This window comes from Haliotis asinina, chromosome 15, assembly GCF_037392515.1.
Source record: "Haliotis asinina isolate JCU_RB_2024 chromosome 15, JCU_Hal_asi_v2, whole genome shotgun sequence".
Lineage (NCBI taxonomy): Eukaryota > Metazoa > Mollusca > Gastropoda > Lepetellida > Haliotidae > Haliotis > Haliotis asinina.
In genome coordinates, this window is record NC_090294.1 from 2,462,805 (window position 1) to 2,474,961 (window position 12,157).

Here is a 12,157-nt window from a genome sequence, read left to right on the forward strand (position 1 = left end):
AGTTCCTCTACTAGTAATGTATATGTACTGCTAGTATTCTATACTGAAGAGTTCTTCGTTTTCCTCTGTGAATAATCTTGCACAATTATATCGTGTAAAGCATGTTAATGTCTTGTTTATAGATCAAACTGAGGATGTGAAATTGGTATTTTGTTATTTGCTGTCTTAGTTTTGCAACATTTATGTTTACAAAAGGTTTAAGGTTTTAATAGTCTTTGAACGAAATTTCTTGTCATCTTGCAAACAAAGACTTAGACACAGTGCTTTCACTGGGAACCTCTTGTTTCATGTTGTTTACTTTCCTTCTTGCACACAATTAGTTTTATGTTGTTACGTTATCTATTCCGTTGACGTGTTACTAGAACACCACGTGTATCACGTTGCAGAAGGTTCTCATTTTTTCCCGAGTGCTCGTTTGTGTCAAGATGGAGACAGTGGTTTTAGTGTCCGAACTCTATAAAGCCAAAACAGCCAGCGGAACATATTGCCTTATTTCTGTTTTCTTCACATCTTAGATTTCATGGGTCTTTCCGTAAGTGTGCTGACAGCTTTCTTACTATATCATAAAATAATTCAACATTGTTATTTCTAATGTTTATTGTTTATTAACAGCTTCAGTAAATGCATCAGTGTTAATACAATATTTGTTGTTAATTTGAACTTTCAAAAGCAGTATTTCTCCCAGTGACGCTTCTATGAATCCCTCATTTCTCACAAATTCTTGTACTGAGTTCATTCTTGGTTCATTTTTTATTACATACTTGTGGGTCACAAACTGCAGTTAACAAATAAGCCATCCCAAAACGAGGGCTCCTTTGATCTATCAGAGTTAATATACAGTTATATCACGGGTCTGACAGTTTATTGCCAGAGAAAAAAACCCGAAAATTTTGGGTTGAAATTGTTTTCTAAATTTTAAATTCCCCCAAAATATTCCAGTAAATCTTGAAGAAGACTACGTAGGATTGTCAAAGCCTGCGTCTACAGTCATAGAAGCATTGAGGTTTTAAAAACTTAGCATATAAATTTGTCTACTACTACCTTTAGCGGAAACCTCAATAGTTGACCTCAACAAACTATTATGAGAGGTTATAACAGACTATATTCACACCTTCCACAAGGTGCCTGGCCTCATGTGCTGAAGAGTTTTGTCCCGTGTCATTGCTTTCTGCGATTCGTTTCTTGAGCAGTGCCTGGTGCATCTCCTTTCCTGCATCATTTGGACTAAAAAGCTTGAAAATATTGTTTATTTTAACATTCTCTCCCAAATGTGTTTTGAATATTGGAAATATTTTTCCTGGCTGATTCTCCTTGATTTGAAATAACTGTGAAGGAGCCCTGTCAGATAATCATTGCCAATTATCAAGCTTCTCTGTCAAAGACAGTGATTATGTAAGGGTCTTACACTCCTCTTAATAATATCCCAGCAATATCACAATGGGCGACACCAGAAGGGAATCAATTCCCTGTCTTTTTCAGTGTCTTGTTATGTTAATAAATGGAAATATCTATAAAGTACTGACAACACAAACCATATCAATCGTGTGACATGAATTTATTTCAGTACAGATGACTTTCTCATCATCAATCTGCCTGTGAACTGGGATGTAAATCACGCCACACCTCATTAATTTCATGTTTCTTGAACTGGCAGACCTGAGCTCTGAGACCAGTTTTTCAATCACATCAAAGTCTCTCTCTGGACTGTGCAGGATCAAGGTGATGAAGGTATCAAGATGCTTACCATTAAGGTGAAACCTAATACTGGTGGCACAGCATATCGCAATGTAATGTGAACTACTTCCATTATTGTTTTTAATAACCAATCTTTCATATGAATCAATAAAAAATACATGACTAAAACTAGAGACGAATGATATAAAAACCAATAGAAAGAAGTGAATGTTTTACTTTGACAAGACTAAACACTTCACATCCACTGAAATTACACAAAAAGCGGTAATTTAATTTTATTTTCTAACATCCCATTGGAAAAGAACTTCCATGAGACATGAAGTTAAATATATGTAGCCTTAGCGTGAGTGTAGTATTGTCCGATATTCAATCACTGCCACACATGGACACACAGGCCTGGAGTAGGGATGCTGTCTATTTACTTCATAATGTTAGTCAGACATAATAGGTACTCTTTATGTAATTAGTTACAAAAACCTTCATGACAGACCACAATTTCCTATTACTCAAACCAACACAAACCATTTAATATCACCTCCTGCATATCCCAAAGCACTGAATGGGGTAGATATTATACATATTTAACAAATGCCACATGTACAGGACTGGTTGTATAACTATATAACGTGTGCTTGACAATGTAAATAATTGTCAACATACTTGGCAGTGGGAAGCAAAACAAAAGTTAAAAAAATATATTGGCAGTCATCATGTACTGATAAAATAACAGACTGTTGTATGGAATGTGTCAAATGGCCACATATATTGTGTGTAATTACTGATATGTCATCAACAGAATTCATACGGAAGAAGGTAATACTCCATTAGTGAACAATACCTTCATTGTTCACCTGGGAACTTCTTTCTAAGTACATACATGTGAGATGGGTGACATCTGATTTTAGGTAAGTGAGACATTGTCAGATCTGTTAGATTATGGATAGAAAGTGAGATGAGAAACCTGGCAGATTCTTTCATGAGAAATGATTTGATCTAGTAGATTCCAGCTTGAAAATAAAAAAAAATGGTGACATTTAATTGAGTTTTGTTGGAAACATGGCCAAATCCTAAAGATTTTGGATAGAAAGTGTGACATGGCGAAATCTAATTCATTCTGACTGGAAAATGAGAAAATGATGAGATCTTTTAGATTTTTGCTAGAAAATGAGAAATTGTGAGATGTGATAGATTCTGTTTTGAATATGAGAAATGATTAGATCTGACAGATCTTTGCTAGAAAAAGTGAGAAATGATTCGATCTGACAGATCTTTGCTAGAAAAAGTGAGAAATGATTAGATCCAATACATTCTGTTTAATAAATGAGAAATGGTTAGATATAGGAGATTCTCACAAGCAACCTATTTCTGGCTGAGGTCTGGTTGATTCTGACTCTGACAGTCATGCATTCTACATATGCATCACTTTCAAGCAGCAGTATTGTGATTAAATGATAAAATGGAATAGTGTGAAGTGTTTACCAATGTACATAGTGCATGAAATACACACAGTAACTGTGCAAACTCTGTGACATTAAAATTCAGTTCTCAAGAATGTACACCAAAGTCTTGTTTCACCTTTCATTTGCTCAATATACATTATTATAGAGGGGACAATATAATGACTTTCATCAGTTTCAGAATATTGCACATGTAAAAACACTATGTTCCTGCAGACATTTATCTATGTTTAGAAACTGAGTCACCTCACAGACTGGCATCACATATATATTTTTGTACTTCTTGAAGTGGATATTTTCCTAGACTTAGGTTTGAATTTGTATTAAATTAGGCCGAATTAATTACCCTTTATTGTTCTATTGTCATAAAGGGACATTTTCATCTGTTTTTGTTTTCTAATCTATTTCTAACACAGCAACGGGCACAAAGCATTTTGCTGTGATATTTGTAGGGATATAACTCTTGTAGGCATGAAAAAAAAAAGCTTTCCGGGACTTGTCATTTCAAGTAATACTGTGTAGGACATACCTTTGGGTCGAATCTTTTTCCACCTTATAGGTAAGAAATAGCGCATTCTCAAAAACATTTGGTAAAAAGAACTTCTCATGACAACAGTAGCTTAATGTGTGTGTCATCTACACTACCTGTTGAAACTTGGAAAGATTGATTCATAATACCCGGTAAAGTTTAGAGTTCTGTTTCATATTTGATAGCTATTAACCAATGAAAAGTCTTTTAATTTATCTACAAGGTACTAAGCACACAGATATGAAACAGTGAAGCCTCTTCATCACTGTTGGTCCTTTCATCAATAACATGTCACCTGTGTCATTGGTAAGATCAACAACAACAACAGGAACATCAACTGGAGAATCATGTGTCCTGATTTATGACATTTCCCGCAGGCTTAAGACCAAATATCAGTCTCAGAGAAGGTTCAGATAAACCCTGTCTACCTATGTACAACACTGTTAATGTGCAAGATGTGACGTAAGCAGAAATGTGGCTTACAGTTGTGTCAGGTTATTGCACATCAACAGCAATGATAGTGGTTACAAATGAGGAATCCCAGTACAACATGAACACCCTGCCAGAACACTAGATTCTCAGCTGCCCAGAATACCTGTTCTATTCCCATGAATGCCAGGCTCCAGGCAGGGCAGCATCAAGTGACCTTCGTCTCTCTGGGGTTGATCTATCCACTGGAGACAGGTAGGCCAACAGTAATATCACTATGGACATGCTTGAAGGTTTCAATGAGGCAGTTAATTATAGCTGAATTCTCTACTAAAGAATGGGTGTCAACATTGACGGCAAATGTTCTTATGGGGACAATGTTAAGGTGACTGTTGACCAAAGATTGGGGTAGCATTGATGTTTTAAACTACAGGCCTTGTTAATGTAGGATGTCAAGCAATGGGGTGTCAAGGTTCTTCTTGGGGGTCAATGCTATTGTAGAAAATGGACCAGCGATGGTGGTTGATGTTGTTCCACCCGTCTCAGACCCAGCTCGTCCCTTGGGGCTGTGCTTGCCTCAGTTGACCTCTGTAAAACCAGTGCCTTCTGCCACTTGGTCACAAGAGCCAGGATGTCTTTGTCATCACTGTCCTGCCCCAATTTGTCTGTCAAACCCTGGCACAGAAATAACAGAATGTCTCATAATCACAAAAAGCATTACATACATCTTGCCATCTTTAAGTTCAATGAAATGAAAATTATTTTTTTATGTTCAGTATCAGGAGTGCTGTCTCATGACAATGACTTCTGAACCAGTCAAGGCCATTAAGACTGACAGGTAGTGACAACACCTGTGCACCATTCCCTGCAAATAGTGTGACTAACTAACTAACTAACTAACTAACTAACTAACTAACTAACTAACTAACTAACTAACTAACTAACTAACTAACTAACTAACTAACGACAACACCTTTGTACCATAATCTGCAAATAGTGTGACTAAACTAACAAAGATACTGCATTAAGAATATCACACAAAAGGATAATCTCTGAAATGACATTGCAAGATTGGACCTGAGTCAGCTGTCATGGCAACTCACCCTGACTCCGCCCTTCTCTGCCGCCAGGAATGCCTCCTGTACCGCCTTGAGCAGGTTGCTGGTGTTCCTCAGAACAATCTTATCACTCTGACAGAGACAAGAAAACACTCGAATATTTCAGTGAGCTGATCACTATGTGTTAATTCATAGTGAGCTAGTCAGTATTTGTTACATAATGACATCCAGATTTATGGTGACAAACAAATGCTCAAACCACTCAATTCCACTCCATCTCCATAATGGTTGCATTTATAATACTTTTCGGTTTTCACAGAAAATCTTTAAGAATAACAAATATTCACACTTTTGTTATCACAAGAAGATTATAATAAGTGAGTGAGTTTAGTTTTACGCTGCACTCAGCAATATTCCAACTATATGGCGGCCATCTGTAAATAATCGAGTCTGAACCAGACAATCCAGTGATCAACAGCATGAGCATCGATCTGCGCAACTGGGAACCAATGACATGTGTCAACCAAGTCAGCGAGTCTGACCACCCGATCCCATTAGTCACCTCTTCTAACAAGCTATTCTACCCCAGACCTTCACGGGACAATTATAGTAACATATACTATGCAAAAGAGTTGAAGAACACACATTTTTTTATGCTGATTAACAAATAGTCACATGAAAACATTAGGATAAAAAAAAGTGATGAAAAACAGTATACTGGGGACTTATATTCAAAATCACAAGAGGACCACAGTAAGAATATCATCAGTGCATGTCTCTTACCTCGGCTGTGGTGGGCGAGTTGTGCAGGACGCCACAGATGATGTTCAGTTGAGTGGTGAAGGAGCTGATCTTGTCCACACACACTCTCAGGTCTTGAGCATCACTACAACCACAGAGGTATGTGTCGTAAGCGGGTGAAAATCTTACACCCCATCAGCAATTGGTGTATGTGTAACAGATGCTTTAACAAATATCTGCTGTTGACCAGCTGTTGACCAGCTGTTGATCAGATGGAGTGATCACTGCAACCACAGAGGTATGTGTTGTAAGTGGGTGAAAATCTTACACCCCATCAGCAATTGGTGTATGTGTAACAGATGTTTTAACAAATATCTGCTGTTGACCAGCTGTTGATCAGCTGTTGATCAGATGGAGTGATCACTGCAACCACAGGGGTATGTGTTGTAAGCGGGTGAAAATCTTACACCCCATCAGCAATTGGTGTATGTGTAACAGATGTTTTAATAAATATCTGCTGTTGACTAGCTGTTGATCAGGTAATCAGCTGTTGATCAGGTGGGGTGATCAGCTGTTGATCAGCTGGAGTAATCAGCTGTTGATCAGGTGGGGTGATCTGCTGGAGTACTCAGCTGTTGGTCTACTGGACTAATCAGATGTTGATCAGCTGGAGTAATCAGTTGTTGATCAGTTGGGGTGATCAGCTGGAGCTGTTGATCAGGTGAAGTAATCAGCTGTTGATCAGGTGGAGTAATCAGCTGATCAGGTGGAGTAATCAGCTGTTGATCAGCTGGGGTGGTCAGGAGGAGTAATTAGGTGGAGTAATCAACTGAAGTGATCAGCTGGAGTAAACAGCTGGTGATTAGCTGGTGATACAGGTCTTTGATATTCCTCATTTGGATGACAACCCCAAGCATGGGAGTGGCAGCGATAATCAGTGTGAACAGGAAGAGGTTTCTGGCAGATCAAGACAACTGCATTCTTCACTATGAAATAAAGCACCTTACATGACTGGACAGTCAAGTATCGAAAATATATCAACAATAACTTGATATGCCCCATCACTCCACATGATGCCTCAATATACATCTACCACTGGCTACATGTCTCTTCAATTACATCACACCACCCTCTGCTAATATACCTTTCTTCCACACAGCTGTCAGCCAGTGCTTGGATGAAGCGCTGCATCGTCCGCCCATTTTCCACCACACTGGACGCAGCCCGCACTAACCCGGCAGTGTCCTGGAAACATAGTGATTGCAACACCAAAGCAGCATATGATGGCATGAAACTTGAGTAAACAGGTGCTTGACACAATTTTATGATATATCTGTACGGAACATAATGCAATATTATTTCTGTCTCCAAATATGTAAAATGAAACAACATAAATCTTATTATAAATTGTATAATGTACATTATTATTATTATTATTATCAATTAATTATAAGTATTCAAATCTTCACAGAAATTCATTCAGAAATGATACATCACTTTACAAACTGACTGGCCCCAGAAATGATTACTCTCTCATGTTCTTATCTTCCTTGTATCAGTGACAAAATGGCAGCAACTGAGCAAGTTGAGTTGTATTTACTTCGATATGTAGAAAACAGGATCCACATGTGCAATCACTGGCAAACATTTGCTCCACGTACATTGTAAGATAAATTGTAACAAAGATATATGTATCAAAATAATACAGGGTAATTCAGTACAATTAGTTGCCCAGCCTTAGTTGTACAAGACATAATTGCATGTGAAGCTCCAGCATGGAGCTGATGTTCTCAGTCACCAAGCATTACAAGACACCATTTCAGCTCCTCCAACTTACCTCCAACTCTCCTCTCCCCAAACAAAAATCTGCAATGTTCTTGGTGTGTTTGACCATCTCCATGGCAACCAGAATAACCTGGTTTTCTGAGTTCCACTGGTTTGTGACTTCTTCTAGATATATGGCTGATGACTGTAACAGACATGGTAGGGATCTTGAATGAGGCAGCAAGTACACGCAGCGCTTTAACACTATATTATTTTCATAAAAAGGAAAAACTGTAAACACTTCTGGGAGACTGAAAACTACAACTGGTACAAAATGTCAACAGACTTACCATTATAGATCGGAGAGGTTTATGGTTAGGGGTGCCCAGCAAAGGTGTGTCCTGTATAGACCTTCCATGCATGGGTGTCTCGATTACAGAATTATGTCCCCTGTTTCCTTGTGTCTTCAGAGGTGTCTGTGGTCCTCCTTGAGTATCTAGTTGGTCCTCAATGTCCTCTCTGTATTTCAATTTCGGCTTATTGACTTCTTTGGAAATATTTTTTGGTAAACTGTTTCTGCTGGGCTCCATTGTAAGAAGTTTCACAATCTCTGAAAGTTTAGATACAATCAGTGGTTTACCACAACAAAGTTTGTAGCGTCACCTGGCTGTTACATGAAAGTGTTTCTGACAACCCACTGAGTAGATATTGTTTTCATCAATGAGATCTTACTGTTGACATATGCTGCAAGGTTAGCATTTTCACTAACAAGTGGCCATAAAAAGGATACAAAAATATACCACAGCATCATTTGTGTTATCTAGTTATATTTTAGATCATTCTGCACATCATCCAAAAATATTTTTCCAATTTCTGCAGTTTGTTTCCCGCAACAGGCAGTGTCCTAAGTGTAAATAGTACAATTAACCATCTACAATATGATCCATGTGATGTCATTTGATTATGATGTCATATGTTGGTGATATCATATGACTGTCATGATTACAAAATGGTTTATAGTTACAAACAGTGGTGATACTGCACTGCATAATTTTCCAAAAGTGTGATCTCCTGTTGTAAGGAGTGGTCTCCTGGTCTGGGGAATGGATGTCAAGATATGAAGTGTGGTGGTGTGCATACCAGTGTTGAGTGTAGGTCTAAGGTCCGGCATCTGCTGGAGAGTGAGCGTCAGTTTCTTCATGCGCGCTGCCCACTGAACCATGATGGTCTCCTGCTCTGTGTCATCTGTACTGCTGTCTGCAAAAGTCATCACAGCAGAACCACATGGGAACATATAGTAATAACGTCCCACACTGCATCCATGTGTGAAAAGAAAACGTGTCCATGCTATGATACGCCCACCACCAAGGTGACCCACAGCCACTAGTGTCTGGGAGCAGCAATATGTAATAACACAGGGTTCAGATCTTGCAGCAAGATGACTTTAGTGATACATACCCTCCACATAGGACTTCAACTTGTCTAGAACCTGGGGTGTGAGAGCAGCAATATCGTCTAAGCACCGCCTGACCACACCCCTTTTAGCCAGGTCAGGGGACAGCTGGATGGCGTTGAGGGTCTTCTGTTGCACCATGCTGATGTTGGCAGCCATCTTGCTCACCTCACACAGGTAGTTGGAACTATGTTCGGCTGAGGATGTTGGGTCTAGTGACAGATGTGGAACAGATTAATGAGGAGTTTCACAATATCTGGAACATATCAAACAAATCTGTAAGCAATCTGGACAAGACTAACTGATGATTTCAGTATTCACGGATCATCAGGCACACTAAGACTAAGCTGCATGTAGTGACAAGAACGGGTCACTATGACCTGCCCTAACCTAGATACTAAATCGGTCTCCAAACTTGACAATTTCACAAATTTAGGAAACAGGTGACTTGTTAATCTTGACATTTCACAAATTTAGGAAACAGGTGACTTGTTAATCATCTAGTGTCAGCACTAGATAATTCTGTGACTGATAATATAAACAATGATTCACCTGTGAGAAACAGTAATTATCAAACAATCTCACCTGTGAGAGAAAGTCTGTGTATGTCAAGTGCTTGGGCATGGAATGTTTCAAGAGGATGACGAAAGTCTGCAGTCAGGTCGTTCACTAGCTGTTGAGCTTCTAATACCTACAAAATCAGAACATTAACTTCCTATGTTCCTCTCCCCTATGCTATGATAGGTAGTTACAAATTATATTTCTGTACTCACTGAGTGCATCAAGTTTAACAGCAAGCTACTGGAAGTTATTGATTATATCTGCTGAGTAAATTCACTTTGTAAGATGTAAACCTTGGCACAGGCATTCTAACACTAACACATGAAGGACAAGCAACGGTTACCCCGGTTAACCCAATGTTGATATGTGGCTTTTTGCAAATAACAAAAACAACTAAACAACTGGAACAAATTAGACCATCAAAAAAGAAATCATAACGAATAGTGAGAATTACAGAAGTCTACTGTATCCTTGGATTATATTTAGCAATATTAGAACTATATCTTATCTAGAGAACCCACGAAAGGCTGTACACTTAGTATATAGTCTGGAATCACACACATTCCTTGGCAAGATGTTGTACCCATATAGGGAACCAACTTCTGTCTTCAGTGAGACAACCAATTGCTTGATCCACTGGGATGCCCCACAGCCCCCATGTTAGATAGAAAACTTGCATTTGCTAGAGTTGTCAATAGGACATAAAAATACTGCTTTATGAATACATTTATCAGCTCCATCATCACTTGACTTCAGCGGCAGTGCCTTCACACAGTAATGCCCTTTAAAAGTAGTCAATTGTCCTATTACATACATGTAGCAAGTGTTACCTTGGCAACCCAGAGGGCAAGTACCAGCCTGTGGTGTTGACTGCAGTAAATGGCAGACTCCTGTATGTCCTTGAACTTCCCCGCACTGCCACCTGGTGTCTGGAGTTCCTCCACAGAAGAATCCAGAAATTCACAGATTTGAAATGACTGAGATTTCAAATCTTCATCGCTGAAATCAAAAATAATTATCACAAAACATAATTATGAGCATAAATAACAATACTGTGGTGCATGTATGTCAGTTTCATCAGGAAAGACATATCTCTATTCTCTCCTACAATCAAATAATGATGAAACTTATGTCTTTATGGATAACAGCTCCAAAATCTTCCTATGATATTTAGCAGTATATTTTACACTTACCATATTCGCCATAATAAACATTCTCTCGTATGATCTTTCATCCAATTATATATCAGATGGAGATTTACATGACACTTTGTATTTTTTGGAGAACACACCAAAATACAAGTGTGTAGAAAGTGCAGTATACTTGCGGACAATACATCTAGAGGTTAAGGTGTTGATAAGGCTATTTCAGTATGACAGTGTTTATTATGGTGAATGCAGTGTAGAGTCACTGTTTTGCTTTATCTTCCAAGCTGGTGTCTTAATTATATCATTCAGCACTTTCACTTTAGCACATAATCAGTATTTGTTTCAAACCCTAAATAAATCTCCACACATCATACCCAACAGAAACACTGTCTAGGAGTTCCTTCACACTTTCGCCCACAGCTCTCATGTTGTCTGTGTCAGCATTGTCTGGAGTTACCTCCCCTAGTCCAGCAATCTTGTCACAGCCTTGCACCATGACCTGGGATGTCAGTTTGTGGAGGCTGGACAAGATACAAGTGACCAGCACTGCCCATTCACGACACAGCTGACCGAGCTGACTCCGATACAAACGAACATCAGTTGCATCCCCTGCAAGGATGAGCGAATATGATTTTACGCCACTTTTAGCAATATTCCAGCAATACCAATATGGGAGACATCAGAAATGGGCTTCACAGATTCTACTGATTTGAAAATCTCCTGAAGCAGAAGTGAATGAAGACAAAGGATCCATACTAACCCCGATGTATGTAAGATTGCACAAATGACAATGAAGACAGCACAACAGAGCAAAAACAAAACTGTTTTAAGGATACAGGACAAATTTTAGGGATAGCAACTTCTTGGGTCTATTTTCACGACGTTTCGGGGCTTATCCTAGCCCCCTCATCAGGTTGAGCTGAACTGAACAGTAAGACTAACTGTCAACCTGATGAGGGGGCTAGGATAAGCCCCGAAACGTCGTGAAAATAAACCCAAGAAGTTGCTATCAATAAAATTTGTCCTGTATTACTATGCCAACTTCTAAATGCCCTTGAAGAATCGCATGTTTTAAGAATGTTACATCTTAACCTGTCTGCAAAGTGAGGTCAGCCGTGGTTTTCATTGTGATGGTCAAATTCTCAAGGTCATCTCTTTGGTCTCTGAGGAAGGTCAAGGTTGCTTCAGTTTCAGGAGTAATGCTGGTTGTAAATGACTCGACAGAAGACAAGAGACTTCCCAGGGCCTCCTGGTGACTCTCTAGGATTGCGATCTGAAAGAAATGAGAGCACAAGTTAGTGGTTTGAATATTGATTTGACAC

General features: G+C 38.9%; 1 protein-coding gene across 1 annotated transcript in view; it reads right to left on the bottom strand.

Annotated features, from left to right (window-relative positions):
- Positions 1 to 1,545: 1,545 nt before the first annotated feature.
- LOC137266348 (vinculin-like) overlaps positions 1,546 to 12,157 on the bottom strand; it is a 40,776-nt gene continuing 30,164 nt past the window's right edge. Inside the window, exons 18-29 of the mRNA XM_067801834.1 lie at positions 11,928 to 12,108; positions 11,210 to 11,444; positions 10,518 to 10,686; positions 9,712 to 9,817; positions 9,132 to 9,338; positions 8,814 to 8,930; positions 8,024 to 8,283; positions 7,747 to 7,878; positions 7,054 to 7,154; positions 5,952 to 6,054; positions 5,214 to 5,300; positions 1,546 to 4,785 (exon numbers count right to left, since the gene is read on the bottom strand). Of these exons, the coding sequence (XP_067657935.1) occupies positions 4,603 to 4,785; positions 5,214 to 5,300; positions 5,952 to 6,054; positions 7,054 to 7,154; positions 7,747 to 7,878; positions 8,024 to 8,283; positions 8,814 to 8,930; positions 9,132 to 9,338; positions 9,712 to 9,817; positions 10,518 to 10,686; positions 11,210 to 11,444; positions 11,928 to 12,108 (1,881 nt within the window). The 3' untranslated portion in view covers positions 1,546 to 4,602. The remainder of the gene's footprint in view (positions 4,786 to 5,213; positions 5,301 to 5,951; positions 6,055 to 7,053; positions 7,155 to 7,746; positions 7,879 to 8,023; positions 8,284 to 8,813; positions 8,931 to 9,131; positions 9,339 to 9,711; positions 9,818 to 10,517; positions 10,687 to 11,209; positions 11,445 to 11,927; positions 12,109 to 12,157) is intronic.